We start from the raw sequence: 24,637 nt of genomic DNA on the forward strand, positions 1-24,637 counted from the left end.
GGACAGACCCTGGGGAGCCGTGTCCATGGACTTCTTGACGGAACTGCCTCCGTCGTCCGGTTTCACTACGGTCCTAGTGGTGGTGGACATGCTCACCAAGATGGCGCATTTCATCCCCTGCCGGAGATTGCCGACAGCCCGCGCCACCGCCCGCATGTTCATCCAGCACGTGTTCCGGCTGCACGGCCTACCTGACCGGGTCGTCTCCGATCGTGGTACACAATTCACGGCCCAGTTCTGGAAAGGGCTGATGGCCGCTCCTGACGTTCAAGTTTGTCTGTCCTCGGTGCACCATCCCGAAACCGATGGAGGGACGGAGAAGGTGATTGGGATTCTGGAACAATATCTGCGCTGCTTCGTGAACCAGCAGCAGAACAATTGGGCAGAGTACCTCGCCGTGGCGGAGTTTGCGTTCAACAACTCGCAGCACTCCTCCACACGGACGACGCCTTTCATGGCGAACGTCGGGTACCACCCTCGTTTTTTCCCTCTCACCCCCGTGGACTCTCCGGTCCCCGCAGCGCAGGATTTCCTCTCTGAGCTTCAGGCGGTTCACCAGATGGTGCGCCGCTACGTGAATCAGGCGAAGGAGGATTACAAGCGGGTGGCGGACAGGTCTCGCCGTGCTGTGCCGGAATTGGCCATGGGTGATCGCGTGTGGTTGTCCACGCGGCATCTTCCGTCCCACCGGCCTACGAGGAAGTTGGACCACCGGTATCTGGGGCCGTTCCCTGTGGAGGCCGTTATCAATCCGGTGGCCTATCGCCTGACCCTCCCGCGCTCGATGCGAGTACACCCGGTGTTCCATCGCTCGCTCCTGATCCCTGAGCGGTCGGATTGTCCTCTCCGACGTCCCTCTTCGCCCCTGCCGTCGTCGCCTGACGTGCACGCACGGCCATCGCACAGAGTGACCCGGATCCGTGACTCGAGATGGCTCAAGGGTCGGTTCCAGTATTTGGTCGACTGGGCGGACGAGGACTCGGACGGTGGGACCTGGACCGATGCGACGGCTGTGCATGCTCCAGCTTTGGTGCGGGCCTATCATGGACGTTTTCCCTCCCGACCGCATCCCGAGCGTCAGGCCCGGGGGAAGGGCCCTGCGGTGAGGGATAGTGTTGTGGCCCAGCCGGTTCCGGTGCCGCTGCCACCAGACTCCGACAGCGAGGTGTCCTCTGAGTCGGCTCAAGAGGAGGTGGGGGACCCTGGACAGGGTTCCGACGCTGAGCAGGGCGCAGAGAGGCTGGTTGGCCACCAGGGGGCGCCTGAGGCATGGAGCAGTGGTGAAAGCCAAAGGAAGGGGGCTCCTGATGTCATGCCTTGGAGCAGTGGAGAGGAGTCACAGGACAGTGAGTCAGACAGCAGTGAGCTATTAGATGCTCGTTACCGACGTGCTACCCGGCGTAAGGAGCAATTGAGCAATTATAGGACATAATGGCTCTCAGCTGCTGATCATTAGACTCCTCTCCAGACTATAAAGGGACTGCTTGTGGACACACCCTTTGCAGGAATCAACTGATCATTGGAGTTGGAGAAGCTCAGATCTGTGTCGTACTTTGGCAGGCTGGATTGCTGCTAAAGATTTTACCTGGATTACTGTCAATCTGTTCCCTGGACCTTGGCTGCTAAGGTGATTATCTGGAGCTTGGTAGCTGGATTGCTGCCAAGGGGTGTCGCTGTAGCTGGATTGCTGCCCAGAGTGCTATCTTGACCTTGGCAGTCTGGATTGCTGCCAAGGTGGAACCTGTATGTCAATAAACATCTTTGAAGAGACTTTGTGTCGGAGTGTCTTGGTATACAAGAGGAGGGGGTCAGAACAGAAGTATATATCCATATATTTGTATTCTCAATTTTCTGTCTTGGCTTCTGTTTTCTAGCCACTTGTACATTTTATTCGTTACTTTATAGAAGTCCGATTCTTCTCTTTCTTTTAGTTCTATTGTCATTTTATCCATTTCTGCGCATTCAAGTATATTCCTGATTGTAATTTCATCTGAGGGTGTATTGATTTTTTTTCCAGTTTTGTGCGAAGGCAATCCTGGCTGCAGTGAGTATGTGTATGATTATGTATTGAGATTGTTTGTCCATTTTTTGATCCAGCAGTCCTAATAAGAATGTTTCTGGTTTGAGTTCTACTTTTCCCTCAGTAATTTCTTCCAACCACTTTCGAATTTTGCACCAGTACTTCCTTGTGTTGGGGCACATCCACCACATGTGATAAAATGTTCCAGGCTTGTGGTTGCGTCTCCAACAACTAGGGGATAAATTTGGGTACATTTTAGCCAATCTCGCTGGAGGCAAATGCCATCTATAAAACATTTTATAGAGATTCTCTTTGTAAGCTACTGCCATCATAAATTTATAATTTCTTTCCCACAGTTTATCCCATTTTCTAACTCTATATTATGGCCAAAATTTCTTCCCCAGCTAATCATTGCCTCCTTTACTGTCTCTTCCTCCATTTTATATTTTTAAAGAAAGTTATATAATCTAGTGATCATTTTTCCTCCCGTTCCTAGTAATATTTTATCTAATTCCACTTGTGTCTCCTATATTCTGTATTGTTCCCGATCTTTTTTAAATCTTGTTTTAATTTGTAGGTAGGGCCACCATTCCATATTTATTCCCTGTGCTTTCAGATCTTGTACTGATTTTAGTTCTCCTTTTTCATCTACGAGGTCTGCATATTTTACCATTTTACTAAGGTCTATAGTATATGGATATGTCATTGCCTCCATGGTTGATAACCAGCTTGGGATTTTCAGGTAGTGGTTTTTCTTTATTTTTTCCCAGACCCTAAACAGAGTATCCCTTACTATATGTCTCTGAAAATTGGAATGGGATTTAGTCTTTCCCTTCCAGGGGAAACCATGTCAGCCTAGTTGGAGATTGTGTCCTTCTAACATAAGGATTCTTTTATTTTTTAATTGGATCCAGTCTTTTAACCATGTTAGGGCTGCCTCCTGGTAATATAGCTCCCAATCTGGGAGTCCAAAGCCGCCTCTGTTTCTACTATCTTGTAGAAATATGCAGTTTTTCCCCTGACCAAATAAATTTGGATACCATTTTATTTAGTTGTTCGAAAAAAATTCTTCTAATTTAATTGGTATTGTTTGAAAGAGATAGAGTAATTTGGGTAGTATATTCATTTTGATTGTTGAGATTCTGCCAATTAGTGATATCTGTAGTTTAGTCCAATTGTCCAAATCTTTTTGTATCTGTCGTAGCAGTTTGTTGTAATTATCTTCTTTTATTGTAATACATTTTGCCGATAGCCATATTCCCAAATATTTAATTTTCTTGGCCCTCGAAATTCCCAGTTTCTCCTCCAATTCTTCATTTTGTCTTTTGGTTAAATTCTTAGTTAATATTTTAGTTTTCTCTTTATTTATTTTAAGCCCTGCCACTTTATCGAATTGGTTTATATCCTGTAATAGTTTTAATCCAGTTTCTAGGGGTTCCTCTATGACAGTGATGGCGAACCTTTTTCGCCTCGGGTGCCAAAAGCACATACGTGCGCGCTATCACACGAACTCGAGTGCCCACCCACATAACTTAATGTCCCCCCTCACCTGTGTGGACCGTGCATTTTTGCACAAGGCTTCCTCGCCACTCCCTGCTCTGGCTGCTTCCCCTTGGATAACACCCAGAGAGGGGAGAAGTTGCTCTGCCACTAACGGGCAGAGATTGGGGTGGGGGTGGGGGGATGCTGAAGTGTGCTCCTGTGTCAAAAAACCTTCCCTTATAATTCTCCTGTGTAAAGGTTGGGCCCTTTTTACAATGGCAGGTGTGAGTCCAGTTGCTAAATTCTCCCCTTCTATTAAAGAGGATCCTGGGCACTACAGTCAATAGACAAATGAGGAAGGGAGCTGCTGGCACAGGGAAAAGAAAAGCGGCAAGAAAAGAAGAAAAAGCAGCTTTTTCCCCTCAAGGTGGCTGCTCTGTTTCCCCCCCTCCCCCGTGCTAGCATAGAGGATCCTGCCTGGTTGCTGCAATCCAAAGAGAAATGAGGAAGAGAGCTATCTGCATGAGGGAAAGACAAGCAGCAAGGAAATAAGGAAAAGCAGCTTTTTTCCCTCAAGGTGGCTGCTCTGTTTCCCCCCGCCCCCCTCGTGCTAGCACAGAGGATCCTGCCTGGTCCCTGCAATCCAAAGGGAAATGAGGAAGAGAGCAATCTGCATGAAGGAAAGACAAGCAGCAAGGAAATAAGGAAAAGCAGCTTTTTTTCCCTCAAGGTGGCTGCTCTGTTGCCCTTTTCTCCGTTTCAGCACCACTCCATGGAGCCTGACCCACCCCCCATCGCCCAGGTCCTCGCTTCTCCCAAGCATTTCTTTGCCTATTTAATTTCCCCTCCGTAGCATTTTTCCATCGTGTTTCTTGCCGTTTTGGACAGGAAAACAAAGTTTGTGGGACTAAAACAAACTCCTTTCAATCAATCAATTCCAACTTTGCGAGATCCCCCCCCCCTCCCCCAAGTTGTAATTGATTGAAGTTTTGTTTTAGTCCCACAAACTTTGTTTCTCTGCACACGATGGCAAGAAACGCGATGGAGCTGGAAATCAGGTAGGCAAAGAAATGTTTGGGAGAAGCGAGGACCTGGGCGATGGTGGGTGGGGCAACCTCGATGCCGTAGCACTGAAATGGAGAAAAGGGCAACAGCAGCCACATTGAGTGAAAGAAGCCTCTTTTCTTCTTTCCTCACTGCTTGTCTTTCCCCCCTGCTGGTAGCTCTCCTCATTTCCCTGTGGATTCCAGCAATCGGGCAGGATCCCTTTTAGTAGCAGGGGGGAGGGGGGAACAGAGCAGCCAGCACGAGTGAAAGAAGCCTCTTTTCTTGCCGCTTGTCTTTCCCCCATTCCGGCAGCTCTCTCCTCATTTCTGGTTTGCATTGGGCTGTTTTTCGCCCTTTGGAGGCTTCAGGGAATCCTCCGGAGATTTAAAAAAAAACTATCGAAAATCAGCTGGCCAGCGGGTGCATGCGCACTGGAGCTGACAGGGCAATGCCTTGCGTGCCCTCAGAAATGGCTCTGCGTGCCGCCTGTGGCACGCGTGCCATAGGTTCACCATCACAGCTCTATGATAAATGCAAGATCGTCTGCAAAGCCCTGCACTTTATATTCCTGTGTTCTAATTTTCAGTCCCTGTATGTCCTTATTTTGCCTGATTTGTGATATCAATGTCTCTAATGAGAGGATAAATAACAGGGGGGATAGCTGGCATCCCTGTCTTACCCCTTCGGTTATACTGAAGTCTTCTGTTGCTTCCCCGTTTAGTATTATTTTTGCCCTCTGACTCGAATATATTGCTCTGATCATCCCGATGAATTTCTCTCCAAAGTTCATTACTGCTAATTGATTTATAAGAAAATCCCAATTCAGGTTATCAAATGCTTTTTGTCCATCAATAAATATCAATGCTGCTTGTTTTCCTGGATGTATCTTGTAGTATTCTAATATGTCCATTATTGTTCGTATATTGTTTTTATGTGTCTGTTGGGTAAAAATCCATTTTGGTCTGGGTGTATGATTCCGTTTAATATATTTTTAATTCTTTCCGCCATTATTGTCATAAATATTTTATAATCAGCATTTAGCAGCGAGATTGGTCTTTTCCTAAGTACTGTCCCTTCTCCTATCTCTCTCTCTCTCTCTCTTTTTTTAAATCTGATATTTAACAATAGTAAGGTTATATAAGTCACTGATTAAATTCAACCCTTGATATCAATTTTCTATAGACAATTTTAGACAATTATATAAACAGCTATAAACTGAATCACAATTATAGATTATTATAGTTAATTATTATAAATTGTTCTAACTTAACTGTCTTAAAGGGGAAGAGGGAGCAACGGAGAGAAATAGATAAATATTTATAGCATCTATGAAATTGTTAAATAATCTATTACACTTTTCGCTATATAATATATTTGCTAAAAGTTCATAAATATATAAATCGATATATGCAGTCAATTAAATTAATTAAAGGTTATTATTAATCGACAATTCCTATTTTAAAGCTAGGTAAATTTTCTAATATGCAGTAGTAAAAGAAGTGGCTATACATTCTATCTTGTTTTAAATATGCTTAAATCTACATTAAATATATGTAGGATATGGATATATAAAATGTATAGTTTATAAAATATTAAATTCTTTGATCTGATGAATATAACAATATTACAATACCCTAAATAATGTAGAGATATCAGAAGTACACAGAGCTAATTATGAATGAGTCCAATCCAAAGTCCTACGTTGGGAATACAACAGTTCTTTTTCCTCTATCTCTCTACTGTCTTGCAAATTCTGTTCTCTGTGCTTTCAAAATGACTTCTGCATTCAAAATTGCACAGTCATTGTCTCTTTCTTTCTCTTTCTTTCTCTTTCTTTCTTCTGCCTTTTTCTCTTCTATTGCGAAAAGGAAATGTTCTTTCCTTCTTTCACAATTCGTTCACCACCCACACAAAACTCTCAGTTTATATCACCGTAGATCCAGTCTCAGAAATCAGTAGAAATACTCCACTCAGCAACTACAATCCATTTCATTCTCTACAGATTCTGCAGCGTCTTACTGCTTCTGCTCAGTTCAGTTCAGGCATCGTTTGTTATCTCTTTATTGCACTATCGTAAATTCCACCAACTTGGAGAAGTGTCTCGGAGTATCAAATTTTTTAACACTATCCGCCGATAGATTCTGCTGCTTCTCACTTTTTACTCCTTCCACCTGATAATCAGGCTGTCACATCTCCGGACCAGGCCATGACCAGGCCATGACAGCTGGTCTCTTCCATATCGGATTTCAGGGATTTCACCCTACGGAACGAGGGATCGCCTTTTCCTCCGTCACCACTGGGTTTTCCCCTCTTTAAAGCTGTCCTCACCAAAGCTCAGCTTCGCTGTTAAGAGCCTCCAGACATGAAAAATTAGACAGGGGGAACGGAGAGTCAGCCCCTGTAACTGCTCCAATGTGACGTCACCTCCGGAAGTCGTGGATTTGTTTTTCTATTCAACTCCCAGATATCTGCAAGAGAAGCCCATAAGTCATCTTTGGAATAGAAGTAAAGCGAAGAACTTTCTAAAAAAAAGGGTGAATTTTTTTTGTATTTGGAAGCAGGACTGATTAGCTCAAGTACAAAATTGACTAATTCAGAGACTTTTGGACATTAAAAAGCTTGGAAATATAGACCTTTTTTCTTTTTCTTCTTTTGTTTGTAAATTTTGAGACAGAGTAAAAGAAGAAGAGTGGAGAGAAATAGAACAACAGTGCCATCTATTGGTGAAAGTGGAAAGGTGCAGAGGAAACAGAAAAGTGTGGAAAAATACAGAAACAATGTGACCTTGACAGGCTGGGAAAGCTCAGATAACTGCTAGACTGCTAGATAAACTACTTTTGAATTAGAATTGTTTAGACTGAATAATTGAAACAGAGAGCATAACACTAAGACTTTTTATTTTATAAAAAAGAAAAAGTGTAGCTCTTGCAACTTAAAACAAATCAGAAATTTGCTAATATATTCTTACCCTATGAACTCTACACTGGTGGATATAAAACAGGTGGTGGCTAAACTTCTGTTTTGCTTGCTACGCTTGCTTGCTATCGGCTGCCATAGGAACGGGGGGGGGTGCATAGTATTGGGGAAGGGAATTATATTGTACTGGAGGAGTCTTGTTCTTACCATCCTCTGGCCATGCTGGTGGCTGATGTTTGGACTTGGTCAAGGCCAACCGTTTTGCATACCAACTTGATGAGGCTGTTTGAAGATGCACCCCACATGACACCTTAGGGAGTTGCAGATTGGACAAAGGATTGGGGAATTGGGGGGAGGGTGCTGGGTAAATGTTTGGTATGTATATGTTCCCACCTTTCTGGCTCAAATCTTGCTTTCCTTTTGCTGTTTTCACTTCATATCTAGTAAAAGTACTTTATCTCTATTAAAATGGAGTTGAGGTTTTCCTTTCTTGGATATTGAAGGAGGCATGTTTGACATTAAGCAAGATCTCCCTTCGTACCCATCCTGGAGTTAAAAGCTTCCGTGGGGGGAGCACCCAAATGTAAAACCCCTGCAACCAGCAGGAGAAGACAATGGCAAGGGTCACAACCAGCTGAAAACCAGAAGATTGGCAGGCAGCGGAAAGAGAGGATATCATGATGACCCATGCTTTACACATTCTTCAGGAGGCTTGGGAACGACGGCGCATCCATGTAAGTCTCACTGAAAGGGGGAGTGGATTAGCCAAGCAGGCGGAGGGGGGAGCAGAAGACCTGGTTAGCCCTGAAACGTCCCTGGGAACAGCTACCGGAGCTGGGCAAGAGGGAGGGGGCCCAGCCACAGCAGCAGCAGTACGAGCTCCCCCAAGGAGAGGGGGAACCCCCGAAGGCACCAAATGCCTCAGATTCCTCCACTTGGAGTGAACTACAGAGGACATCCCAAAGAACCTGGGTTTTTTTTACTGCAACTTTGGGATTACATGCAACAGTATGGGGAAGTTTTCTAATCGGAAGTTGCCAAAGTGAGAAGTGTTACTATGGCTTCGGGAGGCAAAGCAGCTGCCTGGATGATAGCCTTGCGTAAAGATGATTCCCCCCTGCTGAGGGATTACAAGGGGTTTATGACTGCCCTGAGGAAACGTTTTGATGACCCCTTCCTAAATCAAAAGGTGAAAAGCAGGATGATACCTTTAACCCAGGAGGGGAGGCCTGAGGTTGGGTACACACAGGAGTTCTGTGAGCTGTTTGTGCATATGAGGGGGAGGTCCGAGGTGGCACTAAAAGCAGAAAAGCAGGGGCATTGGGAGCCCAGCTGCTATGCCACGCACGGCCCACAACTGGCCCTGGCTGGTGGGGAGGAACCTGGCTGACAGTTAGGGAGACGCTGTGAAGCTGCCCTGGAAGGCGTGGGAGGTACTGATGTCCTTCCCCCAGGCCAGGAGGAGAAGGAACCCACCTCTTCCATGGGAGAAAATGAACATGATTCAGGTGACAACCACTCAGTGAGTCCACGATAGGGCCCCATGACCAGCCCAGTAGAATTAAAAGTGCCATCAACTGGAGCCCAGGGGAAGATGCTGACCCTTTTAGACTCTGGATGCACCTGATGTGCAATCAGCCCAGAGGTGGTGGAGAAAATGGGCTTAAGACTGAGAATTTTGAAATTACCCATTGCCTTTTGCCAGTTGGATGGGTCAATCGCTGGGGGTGCCCCTGCCCATTTTGTAACCGAACCAATAGAAATGTGGATGGGGGATCACCAAGAAACCTCAAGTTTCATCGTGGCACCTGGGATGGATCGGCCCCTCATACTGGGATTACCGTGGCTATGGAAATGGAACCCTTACGTGAACTGGAGGAAAGGGTGGTTGCACATTCGTTCCGCTAAACCCTCTGAAGGGAAAGAGAGGACATCCCACATAGCCAATGCTGAAACGAACCTAGCTGCCGCAGTGCAGGAAAAGATTAAAGGAGAAGAAAAAATTCCCAAAATATTTATTGGATATTGAAGGAGGCATGCTTGACATTGACAGGGTTTAAAGATTGACAGCCTTTGGATTATAATTTATATTTTTTTCTATACTTTTATATTTTACCTTACTTCTGGATTATAATTAATAGCATTATCGTTTACCTTTGTGGATTACAAATAACAAAAGAAAAAGGAGGAAAGCACCATCAGCACCATCCTCAGCCTCATCTTCAACAACACCCAGCCCAGCAGGTCAGAGATCACTGGATGCTTTAGTACAACAAGGAAAGATGGATACTATACAGACAGAATTGAAAGTTATGATAGAAGCCCTCCATGAGCACTTCAAAGAAAGAATGGGGAAAATAAAGGATAATATAGAGAACATCCAATAAATGATGGTGAAGAGTGAACAGCGCATACAAAAAGTAAAAAAGAAAGCAGAAAAAACAGAAAAAAAGAGTGGAAGAAGTTGACTATAGACTTACATTGGCAGACAAAAATAAAGAAAGAACAATAATAATGCTCGAGATGGACCAGGATGATTTCTACCTGCGTTTTCAAAATCTGGAGGAAGAAAAGGGAGAAAACTTACTGAAGATACTAGCAAAGCTATTGGCGGAGGCTCTAGAGATGATCAATGAAAAAGTACTGGCTGAAATAGATGAAATGGTTAGAATTCATACCAGATATGTGACAAGAAATAGACTTCCTAGAGAAGTACACGTAAGATTCATGAAAAAAGCAATGAAAACAGAGATTCTGCAACAAGTGAGAAATAACCCCATAAAATATAAAGGAAAAGAGATAGTATTTCTTTTTCATTATTATTATAAAGTTTTTTATTTTTTATTTTTATACATCTCATTGCGTGAATGGTTTGATTCGTGGGTGTCATACAGTTCAAAACAAATCCTCAAGAAGCCTTCCCTGGACCCAGCTTCTTTAGCCAACTATCATCCGGTCTCCAACCTTCGCTTTGTAGCGAAGGTTGTCGAGAGTGTGGTAGCACGTCAGCTTCCCCAGTACCTGGATGAAGCTGTCTACCTGGATCCGTTTCAGTCGGGTTTCAGGCCCGGGTACAGCACGGAGATGGCACTGGTCGCGTTGGTCGATGATCTCTGGCGGGCCCGGGACAGGGGCTGTTCCTCTGTCCTGGTCCTATTAGACCTCTCGGCGGCTTTTGATACCATCGACCATGGTATCCTACTGCGACGACTCGGGGGGTTGGGAGTGGGGGGCACCGTTTTATGGTGGTTCTCCTCCTACCTGTCGGATCGGTCGCAGTTTGTGTTGACTGGAGGGCAGAGATCGACCCCCAGGCGCGTCACTTGTGGGGTGCCCCAGGGGTCGGTTCTCTCACCCCTCCTGTTCAACATATACATGAAACCGCTGGGCGAGATCATCCGTGGTTTTGGGGTACGGTATCATCAATATCCTGATGATACCCAACTTTTCATCTCTACCCCAAACCACCCAAACGATTCCCTCGACGTGATGTCCCGATGCCTGGAGGCTGTGCGGATCTGGATGGGGAGGAACAGGCTCAAGCTCAATCCCTCCAAGACTGAGTGGCTGTGGTTTCCGTCATCCCGATTTGTACATCTTGTTCCATCTTTGACGATAGGGGGAGAAATTTTAGCCCCCTCAGAGAAGGCTCGCAATCTGGGAGTCCTCCTGGATACGCGGCTCAGTTTAGAAGAACACCTGACGGCCATGATCAGGGGGGCCTTTTACCAGGTTCGCCTGGTACGCCAGTTGCGCCCCTTCCTGGATCGGGATGCTCTGTGCACAGTCACTCATGCCATCGTCCTTTCTCGCCTGGACTACTGCAATGCTCTCTACATGGGGCTGCCCTTGAAGAGCACCCGGAGGCTTCAGCTGGTCCAGAATGCGGCCGTGCGGGTTGTCATGGGGGTACCTAGGTGCTCCCATGTCACACCCCTCTTAGGCGGCCTGCACTGGTTGCCGGTTGTTTTCCGGGTGCGATTCAAGGTATTAATTATGACCTTTAAAACACTCCATGGCTTAGGCCCAGGGTACCTGCGAGACCACCTACTGCCACCAGTAGCCTCCCACCGTCCAGTACGATCCCACAGAGTTGGCCTCCTCAGGGTGCCGTCGGCCAAGCAGTGTCGGCTGGTGTCCCCCAGGGGGAGAGCCTTCTCTGTGGGAGCGCCTTCCCTCTGGAATGAGCTGCCCCGGGAGCTCCGCATAATCCCTTACCTCCGGTCCTTCCGACGCGCCCTAAAAAGTTGGCTTTTCCAGCAAGCCGGCCTGGCCTGTTAATGTTAATGTTAATTTTAATTTATTTTAAATGTACTGTTTCTTTTTTTAAAAAAAAAATCGGTTTGGTCTTTTTGGAATTGGGTTTAATCTTTTTTTTAACTTTTGTGATGTGTAGTTTTAATGTTGTACGCCGCCCTGAGTCCTTTGGAGAAGGGCGGCATATAAATCCAAATAAACCTAAACCTAAACCTAAATAAACCTAACAGTATTATTCCTAATAATTACATTTCATTTTTAGTTTTACTAACACATAACTTCTACTATCATCCTTCAATTCTAAACCTTCTCATAGTTCTGCCATATGTTGTATCATCTACCTCTATTTTAATCCTTTCCCCTCTTCCTCTATCATTCTAATATTTAAAGACGTGATCCTTCCTTTTTTTCCTAATTCAATATGCACTTCTAACATCAATCATGATCTTTCAAGCATTTAATGTATATCTATTCTTAATCACATTTTTTACATATTTAATATTTTCCCAACCTTCCGATCCTTATGATTCTGCTATTAATAAACTTCTTTTCATTGAAATATGTTCTTTCTTTGTCTAATCTCAAATTACTTAATCCTAGCTTTTCACTGTTAATCACATTTTATACATATTTAATAATGCCCTTATACAAATTCTGTTTATCTAATTTACAAACTTTTTCAACCTATATAATTCTAATAATAATATACATTACATTACTACCTTACTACTATATATTCAAAAAATATTGTTATCTCTTACACCACATACAAAGCAGTTATCCAAGTTATATAGTTCTAATATTCATACACATTGTTAAAATACTTTCATTGAGTGTTTTGCTTTACATTCCTTTTCTATACAACCAAATATTTCCTTCATCTCATTGTGTTGTTCGTTTATAAAATCCTTAATGTCTTGGTACATCAGCTCCACTTGCTTCCATTTTACAGTCAATCCAATTTAAGAAAAGAAACCAGGGGTTTGTCCATTCCAATCACTTTAATTTGCTCAACAATATTCAGGATCACTTGGCTAAAGGTCTTGTTTATTGTATAAATCACCAGTAATTTTAAAGTAAATACTTATAATCCAGCAATGTAAAAAGTCCCAAAGTCTCTCCTTTTAGCAGCAGATGGTGCTCAAACTTCAACTTGGTACTGCCTCTCTGCGTAATGCTGATAGTCTGATTTTAATTATTTTAAATCATAAATCCAGTAGGAGGGCAACATTTATAATAATAAAAAACAGGCTCCTGATCAAATTCCAGTATTATACCAGTATTTTTTAAAATGCCCTTTCAATACCACGTCTTCACTTTGAGAGTTCAATTTTCTTTTCCTTAGTTTTCTTTAAAAAAATTCTCTTCTTAAATATTCTGATTTTTTTAATGTGCTTATTCTGCTGCTAACCAATAGTTCCAATATGTTTTCCCCTTGAATTTCTTGGGGTTGCTTTTCAATAAAAAAATATTCTCTTACCAAGTTCACAAGCCACTCACTTTCTCTACTCCTGCACAGTCTTAGGTTTTCAGGCTGTCTTCGGCTTCATTGCAGCCATGTTTGCTGCTGCTTCTTCCTGTTGTCCACTGAGGGGGCTTTCCTAGTCGGCTCCCCTCTACCTGCTAGGCAGTCCTTCTTTGCTTCGCTACTACTCCGGAGTGGCTATGGCCCTAATTCGGAGAGGTCAGAGCTGGCTGTGGTGTTCATGGACCAGGCTTCCAATGGTGTTGAAAGTTGAACCAGAAGTCTGAGACAGTAGTTCTAAAACAGATCCTGAGAAGAGTCAGAGAAACAAGGAGGGAAAATCAATTCCTGACAAAGCAACTAATTAAAAATGGAGTGAACCTTAGGTGGCTGATACCAGAGGGAATACTGGTGACTTGGATGGAGGAAAGACATAGATTAGATTATATTGAAAAACCAGAACAATTTTACAAACATTATTCCGGATCACAGGAGGAACCAAGAATAGGAGAGAAAGGAGAGGAAAGAGAGACAAGAGAGGACAGACGACAAGAGGAAGCAACAGGAGAGAGAAGTGTACAACAAATAGGAGACAAAAGAGATTTGGAGGAGATAGCAAAGAGGAAAGAAACGAAAGCCAAAGAACAGAGAGAGATAAGAGTGACTAGAACAACAAAACCAATCTACATGTGAAATCATGGAAGAAGTAAAATTAATGTCAATTAACATAAATTGACTGAATTCAACAATAAAAAAGGATTTTTAATAAATTAGAAAAATTGAAATTAGACATAATCTGCTTACAAGAAGTCCATATTAAAAAACAGCACAATAAAGTACTGGAATACCCTAAAATTGGGAAGTTATATACTTCCTTACCACAACAAAGAAGAGAGGATTAGCTCTTTATGTAAAAGAGACAATAAATGTTAAGCATTTTTTTGCAGATGGGGAAGGAAGGATCCTGATGGTGGAGATAACAATGAATAATAAGCAGATAATTTTAGTTGCAATATATGCTCCAAATAACAATCAAGAGGATTTTTATGTTAAACTCCATAAGAAAATAACAGAATTGGACTATGAAAATATATGTGTGGTAGGAGATTTTAATGCAATTTTAGATGTGGAACAAGATTACAAACCAGAAGACTAAGCAAAAAAGCTAGAAAAACGCTTCCAAAACCTTTTTTCAAAATGGCGGAAGAAGTAGGTATCCAAGATGTATGGCGAGAGATCCATCCTAACGAAAATCAATGTTCATTTTACTCAAATAGATGTATGTCTTGTTCCAGGATAGATATGATATGGATGTCAGCAGAATTAAAATCTAATGTACAGGAAATAAATATAGAAATAAATAATTGGGCAGATCATAACCTGATAAAAGTTAGATGGAAAGGACAAAAAAGGAAACTAAGATGGACTTTGACTCAATCAATGTTAAAAGAAAAGGAATTTATTCCATTTATGGAAAAAGAAATGGAGTTTTTCTTTAAAGAGAACAGAAGAAGAAACATCACTATAAAACATCTGGGATATGGTTATGGCATATATTAGAGGACTAGTCATAACATACATGGGAAAGAAAAATAAAAGACAAAAACAAAAGACACTAGAAGAAGAATACAAGAGATTAGAGATAGAGCTACAAAAAGAACCACAAAGGAGGCATATAAAAATGCAAATGGAATTAACAAAATATAAGCTGAATTTAATAGATAAAAATAACTAGCACAAAAAATTGAAAGCGTTAAAAAACATTTCTTTGAAAATGCAAATAAACCAGGAAGATGGCTGGCATATAAACTGAAAAAGGAGAAGGAAAAGAAATTGATACTTCAACTAATGGATGAAGAAGGAATTCTTCACTATAAAAATGAGGAGAAAAAGAAAGTGATTCAAAACTACTATGAGAAACTATATGATCAGGAGATAATTCCAGAAGATAAAATAAGTCAATACTTAGAAAACGCGAACTTGCCTAAAATCCCTGAAACAGTCAAAACAATGTTAGAGGAACATATAACAATGATGGAATTAACAGAAGCAATTAAGAGACAAAGGGTGGCAAGACGCCAGGTCCAGATAGACTACCAGCAGAACTATATAAAGGCTTACAAAATACTCTAAGTACTCAAATGTTGGATGTAATTAATGATCAGAAGAAAAAATACCAAATTCGTGGATGGAGGCATACATTACTCTCATACCAAAATAAGACTCAGAGAAATCGGTCTATAATTTTTTATCTGTTGCAAATCTATTGAATGCTGACTATAAAATATTTGCTTCAATAATCACAGGAAGACTAAAAAGATTTCTAAACCAATTTATCCATTCAGATCAAAATGGTTTTCTACATAAGAGACAAATCAAAGACATATGAGAATAATTTTAAACACATTGGAATACTATGAAGCACACTCAGAGAAGCAAATGGCATTGGTTTTCCTAGATTTAATTTGACTTCTTAGTCGCCCCCTCTCCCCCCAGGGACTCGGATGCACAGAAAACATTTGATAATGTAAACTGGCAATTTATGTTACCACAATTAAAAGACATGGACTTTGGGGAGAGATTTATTAATATTATTAAGTTGATATATTAGAAACAAAATGCAAAGGTGATAATAAATGGAGAGATGACTGAGAAGATGAATATTAAGAAAGGCACAAGACAGGGATGTCCCCTGTCCCCTTTGCTATTCATAATGACATTGGAAGTATTGAATAGAAATATTAGACAGGATGTAGAGATAAAAGGTATAGAAATGTAAAAAGAACAGTATAAATTACAGGCATTTGCGGATGACAGTATTTATTTTGGAAGGCCCACAAGAAACAGGGCCTAAATCATTTTAAAAAAATAGAAGAATATGGGGAAGTAGCAGGACTGAAAATAAAGAGAAAACAAAAATCTTAGTGAAAAACATTACAGACAAGCAGAAAAAAGAGTTAGTGAAGAGAATAGATATTCAGATTACTAAGAAAGTAAAATATTTAGGAATTTATTTGACAGCAAGATGTGTAATGATTAAGCAAGATAATTATCAAAAATTAATGCAACAAATTAAAACAGATTTGGAAAAATGGAAAAACCTGCAACTATCGTTGGTAGGAAGGATAGCTACAATTAAAATGAGTATATTGCTGAGAGTACTATACCTACTTCAAACAATCCCGATAAAATTGGGGGAAAAATACATTGAGGAACTTAACAAAATAATATTACAATACATTTGGCTGGGGGTAAAAGCAAGAATTAGTTTTAAAATGCTGCAGGATGCAAGAAACAGAGGAGGCTTTGGGCTGCCTAATTGGGACCTGTATTACCAGGCAGCAGCATTAACATGGATGAAAGAATGGATTGCATTGAGACACACAAGATTATTGACTCTGGAGGGACATGATTTGCAATTAGGCTGGCATGCCTTATTATGGAATGGGAAAAACAGAATACATGGTTATTTTCAAAGACATTATATAAGGAATGCACTATTGTTAGTATGGGAGAAAATTAGAGAACAACATTATTTGAAGATACCAGTCTGGCTTTCAACAATGGAAGCACTGATTCACACAAATGTTATTAACATGGGAAATATTGTTAGATAATAAAGACATTGAATGAAAAGGGGGAACTCAAAACTAAACAAGAATTGAGTGAACAAGGGATTGATACGATGTGATATTCACAAGCGCAGATACATTCTAGACATGAGATAGATGCTAAATTATATGGTTTTTATAAAGAAGTAGCAGAATTAGATAAGATATTAACAGGGACAGAAGAAAGATTGATAAAAAAGCTGTATTACTATCTATTGGCTATTAAACTGGAAGATGAACAAATGAAAGATACAATGATTAGTGTGGGCAAAAAACTTCGGTTACACAATAGAACTAGAAAATGGCAGAAATTGTGGGATAGGAACTATAAATTGACAATGTCAATTGAGCCCAAAGTTTCCATTGCTAAGCGAGACATTTGCTAAATGAGTTTTGTCCCATTTTATCACCTTTCTTGCCATAGTTGTTAAGTGAATCACTGCAGTTGTTAAGTTAGTAACATGGTTGTTAAGTCAATCTGGCTTCCCCATTGAATTTGCCTGTCAGAAGGTCACAAAAGGAGATCACGTGACCCCAAGACACTGCAACAGTCATACATATGAGTCAGTTGCCAAGCGTCTGAATTTTGATCATGTGACCGTAGGGATGCTGCAATGGTTATAAGTGTGAAAAATGCCATAAATCGCTTTTTTCAGTATCGCTGTAACTTTGAAAGGTCACTAAACAAGCTATTGTAAATCAAGGACTACCTGTAGGTGCTGAATAATCCTTTTCACCCCCTTTCTTCTTCCATTCTAGATTGTATTAGAGCAGGGGTGGAGAACACGCGGCTCGCGAGCCGCATGCGGCTCCCGGCCAAAATAAATGAGGCTCTTTGCCTCTTATCATTATTTAGTATACTGTGGCTCGGATCGTGCGCTCCCTTTCAGAAGCTGGGGAGGTCCTTTGCAGGCAGCTAGAACAGGCCGCCTGCAAAGGACTTCCCCAGACTTGCTTTGAGGAGCACGGGGCGACTGAGGCTAGTTGTGAAGCCCCAAAGCCCCCACCGCCACCGGAAGAACTGCTGCCACCTCCTCCTCATCCTCCTCTAACAGGCAGCACTGCCGGATTTGCCGCCCGGCGCTGCGGCTGAGATGAAGCCGCCAAAGCTCCAGCCGGCATCTCCGCGCGTGGCAGCGGCGCCTCCCCTCCGCTCGGAGCAGCTGAGCTCAGTCAGCGCTGGGTTATCCCTGCCCCCTCCTCCTCCTCCGCCGTGCTTTTGAGGAGCCATGAGGCTGCAGGAGCCAGTAGGAAGGCGGGGGGGGGGAGCAGGGGAAAAAAAGCCTCATGGCTCCTCAAAAGCACGGAGGAGGGGGAGGGGGCAGAGGTAACCCAGCGCTGAGCTCAGGAGCAAATCTGGTGATTCTGTTGGAGGAGGAGGAGGAGGAGGTAGCAGCAGTTATTCTGGTGGCAACTCGTACTCGTCGGCATCTTCAGCAGAAGCCCTGCCCACAATGAAGAAAGCAAAGATGGAGCAGATCCACGCAGATGACGTCGCTGCAACATGACTGGAGGAGGAATTCTGGGAGTTGAAGTCCACAAGTGTTAAAGCTGTCAGGTTTGAAGACCCCTGGGGGTTTTTTCCCCTAAAGGGTTAGGGGTGCAAGGGTCTTGTAACTTGACAGCTTTAAGAGTTGCGTGCTTCAAATGCCAGAGTTTCTGAGCCAACATTTTGGTTGCTAAGCAGGAGCGTTGTTAAGTGATACTGATATTATATAACACTTTGAATTAAGCGGGTACCTTGAAGAAACATAACTTTGAGTTTAAAATAATACTGATTTCGTTGTTGTCTTAGGTGACATCTGTGAAAAAAATTTGGGTGCTCAGGCATGAAAATGTGCCGCTCAAACACTATACTTTTCTGCTCACATCGAAAAAAAATTAGAGGGAACATTGCTTCCGGGTCTGTTTTGGCAGGTCACTGCGTGGTGTGGCTCTCTGACTCTCACAGTTTAAAATTTTGGCTCTTTTTGTCGAACTTGTTCGCCACCCCTGTATTAGAGGGTGACAGGCTGCTCTGCTGGTTGCCACTCTATAAAATTCAGAGGGCTGTGAATTTCCACTTCTGGTGGCTGTACATGGAAACAAACCCTTCAAAGTGAATTTCTTCAACCCAGTAGCTTTATGATATTTTAGGATTATACATTTTAGGATTCCTAGACAGAGTTCTGAATATTGTAATCCCAACAGGTGGGCACAAGAGAAGAAATGGGGCTTTAATCAAATCTTTGTGGCACCATCTTGACCCCCTTCAACATACCTGTTATAGTGAGATATATCTAATATGATTATTCTCTAATCACAAACTTGTACAGTAATATTTCTCTCATTTTAGTCTCATTAAAATGTCAATTAGTGAACAACTTTTGGTGAAGTCTAAGTGAAGGGAAACTTCTGGCTTATGGCCTTCCTTTGCACATGTCTACTCCCCAAATCTGGCGGTGGATTTGTTATGTCTATGAATTCATTCCCAGGCTGGAAAAATGGAAGCACCCAGGAGGAGTCTTAAGTGGCTTTTCCCCAACCCTTTCCTAGAAGAGAAATGAAGCTTTGAAGGTTAGAAGGTTAGAGCAAGGAAAAGGAGGAAGCATGGACTCTGTGTTTTCCTTACTTACAGAAGGAAGGAAGGAAGGATGATTTCCCCCCTTTTAGGAGTTGAGATACAAACTTTGTGCTCCTTGCAGCAGAAAGGCCTCCTGTCCCTTCTATGAACAGATCTGCTAATTCTCCCTCTTAAGGCTTCAGAGGATGCTTAATTTTCTAGAACATAAATTGTCAGGGGTTAAGTCTACCCAGTGGTATATGTTTGTTTGTTTGTTTGTGTTTGTGTGTGTGTGTGTTTGTAGGTAATGGAGGATTTAATGTCTAAGCTCAAATATCTAAAGTTTTGCACATGCTCAGTTACAGCCTTGTATTGATGGTTTATTATATTTATTTATTTATTATTAGCGTTTATATACCGCCCCCTCTCCCGAAAGGGACTCGGTTGCTGTAGGAGAAGAGCAGGCTGAGCTAGGGAAGGTGGAGTTAAACATGTCATCAACTAGGAATTGTTGCATTCCCACAAGTGCTCCAAGTTTAACTCTCCCCGAATTCCATTGACCTTTATCTGGTACCAATTTAGCATCAAACTTTTGTTGACCAGATTCTTATGTATAGACTTAAGTAAATTTTATATGTTGCAACCTAACTGATGGTCCTGATTCTTGCACCTGATAGTTACTGCATTTATTCTTGTGACGGCAAATGACTGTGGCTGCTCTGGAAACACAAGGCAGGGTCAAACTTTGTGAGGACCTCGATGGGAGACCACTGGGAGACCCCAGGATGTAGGCTGGACTGGGGAGTTCAGAAGCATTTTCTAAGAAAGCGATAACCAACTTCTTCAGCATTGCTTTCTTCAATTTGAGCTCAACATGACAGATAATTTATTATTATGCTTAATATTATGCTACATATTGTCATTAAAAGGAAGGCATAAATAAGCTGTGACTAATATGCACCCAAAACATAAAATAATAACAACCTTTCCTCCCTGCTTTTTGGATGTTTTAGTATGAATGAATTTCTACCCTGTTTTGTAAATATGACTAGCTGCCTTCAGAGCCTCTGTAGGTCTTTTGGTTGGGTGCCTTAGCTATGTGGGGGCAAAAGCTAATTATAATAATATTTTCAGGTCACAAACACTTTAGTGTGATTTCACATGATGTGTGGGCACTATCTTTTTCTTGAAACTTTTTTTTTTTAAATGCCGAAAATTTCATGAGATTTATGCAACAATGGAAATATCTTAAAAGAACCCATTATCTCACAATATTTCTCCTTGCATGGTATCGTTAATTCTATTGTTTTGGGTTTTTTTTGTGGAAGTGTGTCATTCTTTTTGTATATGCAAAGAATCATAAAGACACCCTGAAGATGTTGGTAAATTTAGAGAAATCAGCAGATTCTTGAAGTGGTGTCTATCAGAGGTGGGTTGCAAATCCCGGCGCTACCGGTTTGCTCGCACATGCGCACATGCGCACATGCGCACATGCGCACAACGCTTCTGCGCAGAAGTGTCCGGGCGGGTGGGTGGAGCCTCCCGCCGCTGCCACTACCGGTTCACCCGATCCGGGCAGAACCAGGAGCAACCCACCTCTGATGTCTATGTGTGCAGTGAAGATTTGAAATAAATTAAAGAAAAGGGAAGCAGAAAATTGGAAATAATAGCCAGAAATTCTTCACACATAATGGCACTCAGATTTAATTCCTTGCAGGGAACAGAGAGAAAGCAGCTGAAATCTGCAAATTGCTGTAAACATTGTTAAGACAGAGAGGACAATATTCTAATTTGAGCCAAAGTTTTAAATATTCTTCCTCTGTGTTTCTGTCTAGGAAAATTGGGATTTTACTTGTTACTCCCAAGAAGTGGAATTTGATTTCCTAACATTTACACTACCACTATATTTATTACGGTTTGAAACAGGCAAAAGAGCAAGGATCAGTGTTGCTTTTAAGGTAGAGCCTAATTATGATCTAATCTGTATCAATTTTGTTTCTTGGATAGGCCAAAGACAGTGATGATGAGGAAGAGGTGGTACATGTGGATCGAGACCATTTCATGGATGAATTCTTTGAGCAGGTAAGATGAAAGGTAGCCTTAAAGTTTTTTGCAAAAAGATAAGGAATTCAAATTGTAAGAAATTGAGCATTGCAGTTTTTATGTACTTCGTTTTTATTTTACAAATTTGTCAGAAATGTCTTTAATATTTCCATTAATATTTCAGGAGAATATCTCAACAGTGAGTCTTGTGAGTCCACTCTGGGAGGAGTTTGACTCTGTTGCCCCCGAGGATTTAGACGGGTTGCGTGGACGGCTGCGACCCACCACATGTTCAATGGACCCGTGTCCCTCCTGGTTGGTACTGGCATCCTGGGAGGTGACGCGAGGCTGGCTTCTGGGCCTGGTGAACGCCTCATTGAGTGAGGGTTCCTTACCGACTGCCTTGAAAGAGGCGGTGGTGAGGCCCTTACTCAAGAGGCCTTCACTTGACCCAACGGAGCTAGCTAATTATCGTCCAGTCTCCAACCTCCCCTTTTTAGCGAAGGTTGTTGAGAATGTGGTGGCGCAGCAATTTCCATGTCGCCTCGATGAATCCGTATATCTAGACCCACGCCAGTCCGGCTTCCGACCAGGGCACAGCACAGAGACAGCCTTGGTCGCGTTGGTTGATGATCTCTGGAGGGCCAGAGATAGAGGTTGTTCCTCTATCCTGGTCCTATTAGACCTCTCAGCGGCTTTTGATACCATCAACCATGGTATCCTATTGCGCCGGCTGGAGGGGATGGGAGTCGGAGGCACCGTTTTACGGTGGTTCGTCTCCTACCTCTCCGGCCGGATGCAATATGTGTTGACTGGGGGGCAGAGGTCGACCCTGAGGCCACTCTCTTGTGGGGTGCCGCAGGGGTCGGTCCTCTCGCCCCTTTTGTTCAACGCATATGTGAAGCCGCTGGGTGAGATCATCCGTGGTTTTGGGGTTGAGTACCATCTGTACGCTGACGATACTCAGTTGTACATCTCAACCCCAAGCCACCCCAACGAGGCTGTTGAAGTGATGTCCCGGTGTTTGGAAGCCGTCGGGGTCTGGATGGGGGACAACAGACTCAAACTCAACCCCTCCAACACCGAGTGGCTGTGGCTACCGGCACCTCGGTTCAGCCAGCTGATTCCATCACTGGCCATAGGGGGCGAACAATTGCCCCCTGTGGAACGGGCGCGCAATTTGGGCGTCCTCCTAGATGCCCGGCTGTCAATGGATGACCATGTGGCAGCCGTGGCAAGGGGGGCGTTCCACCAGGTTCGCCTGGTGCGCCAATTGCGCCCCCTTCTGGACCGGGATGCCCTACGCACGGTCACTCATGCACTGGTGACGTCTCGCCTGGACTACTGTAACGCTCTCTACATGGGGCTTCCCTTGGGACGCGCCCGAAGACTGCAGCTAGTCCAGAACGCAGCCGCGCGGGTAGTCATGGGGAGTACCAGGTACTCCCACGTAACACCTCTCCTGCGCGAGCTGCACTGGCTGCCTGTGGTCTTTCGGGTGCGTTTCAAGGTTCTGGTCACCATCTTTAAAGCGCTCCATGGCATAGGGCCTAGCTACCTGCGGGATCGCATCCTCCCACACACATCCCTGCGGCCAATTCGCTCTCACAGGGCGGGGCTTCTCCTGGTGCCGTCCACTAGGCAATGCCAACGGGCGACACTGAGGAGTAGGGCCTTCTCTGTGATGGGCCCAACCCTCTGGAATGACCTCCCCCCCGACATTAGAACCACTACTGACCTCCGCTCCTTCCGACAGAAATTGAAGACACACCTGTTCCGACTGGCTGGCCTGGCATAATTATAACGTCTACCTCCTGGCATACACATTTTTTACTGGTTTTTAGAGGGATTGTCTCTTTTAAATTTAACCTTACAGGATATTGGGATTTTAAATTTTGTATATTCTAATTTATTTACTTAGCTGTACAGTTTTGCATATCTTTTTATCCTCCTCTCATATACGTATATATGTAGCTATTTATTGAATAATTTTAATTTGTTGTATTTCTGATATGGACTGTACACCGCCCCGAGTCCCTTTCGGGAGAGGGGGCGGTCTATAAGCGCTAAGAAATAAATAAATAAATCTGCCTGCCTGACTGCCTGACTGCCCCCCCCCCACTCTCTCCCTCCCTCCCTCTCCCTCTCCCCATGGATCTGGAGTATATGACTCTTAAATGTAGACCCATATATCTTCCACGGAAGTTCAGTGCAGTTTTGATTACTGCAGTCTATATCCTACCTGATGCCAATACTACCGTAGCTTTGGGATTCTTGTACAACATTGTTAGTAATCAGCAGAATAAGTATCCTGATGCTGTGCATATTATAGCGGGGGACATTAATCAGACTGATTTAAAGCAGTGGTCCCTAAATTCTATCAGCATGTTAAGTGTGCTACTAGAGGAGCAAACATATTGGACAAAGTATATACCAACATTAAACATGGCTATAAGGTTATACAATTACCACATTTGGGACAATCAGACCATATGTCACTGCTTTTAGCACCAGCATACATCCCTCTTAGGAGGCGGGCTCTGCCTATAATAAAGTCAGTGAAATCCTGCCCAGAATATGCTTCCCAACAACTTCAGGATTGTTTTGAGAACACAAATTGGGACATCTTTTGCCACCCTGACCTAGAGGAGCACACTGCAGCTGTTCTGTGCTATATCAAACACTGCACAGATACTATCACTGTGGATAAATGTATTAGGATACATCCCAATCAGAAGCCCTGGATGACCAAAGAAGTTGAGCGCCTCTTGCGTGACAGGAACAAGGCCTTTAGGTCCGATGATGGGGCAAGATACAGTGTTGCCAGAGCTAGTCTAAAGAAAGGTATAAGAGGAAGATTGAGGATATTTTTTATAGTAATAACATGAGGCAGGTGTGGCGAGGTATTCAACAAATTACCAACCATCAACTGACCAATGTCATCCCTGCTGAGGGGGATGCTTTGTTTGCAGAGGAGCTGAATCATTTCTTTGCTCACTTTGAAGTGGAGACATCAGAGACAGTGTTAGATCGGGTAAAGGAAGGCACAAGAGGCTAGCGATAACAGCTCTTTATTGAAGTACGTGCAGACATCCACTGAGGAGATGGACGGACAGCTCCCCTTTTAAAAAGGGAGCTGTCCAGCCTCTCAGCCAATCAGGTGCTCTTCTGTTCCCGCCGGCAACAGAGGACCTGAGTGGAGACTTCCATTGTTTAGCAGCAATAGAGGGGGAAGTATCTAACAGACAGCTAAA

General features: G+C 43.1%; 1 protein-coding gene across 1 annotated transcript in view; it reads left to right on the forward strand.

Moving 5' to 3' along the window:
- The window catches only part of LOC309400487 (syntaxin-1B-like), a gene marked incomplete at its 3' end in the record, with an annotated part of 213,432 nt that overhangs the window by 81,759 nt on the left and 107,036 nt on the right, over positions 1-24,637 (forward strand). The window contains exon 2 of the mRNA XM_081969010.1: positions 21,348-21,422. Coding sequence (XP_081825136.1) covers positions 21,348-21,422 — 75 coding nt within the window. The remainder of the gene's footprint in view (positions 1-21,347; positions 21,423-24,637) is intronic.

The sequence above is a fragment of the Natrix helvetica genome (genome assembly GCF_964273705.1).
Source record: "Natrix helvetica genome assembly, chromosome: W".
Classification (NCBI taxonomy): Eukaryota; Metazoa; Chordata; class Lepidosauria; order Squamata; family Natricidae; genus Natrix; species Natrix helvetica.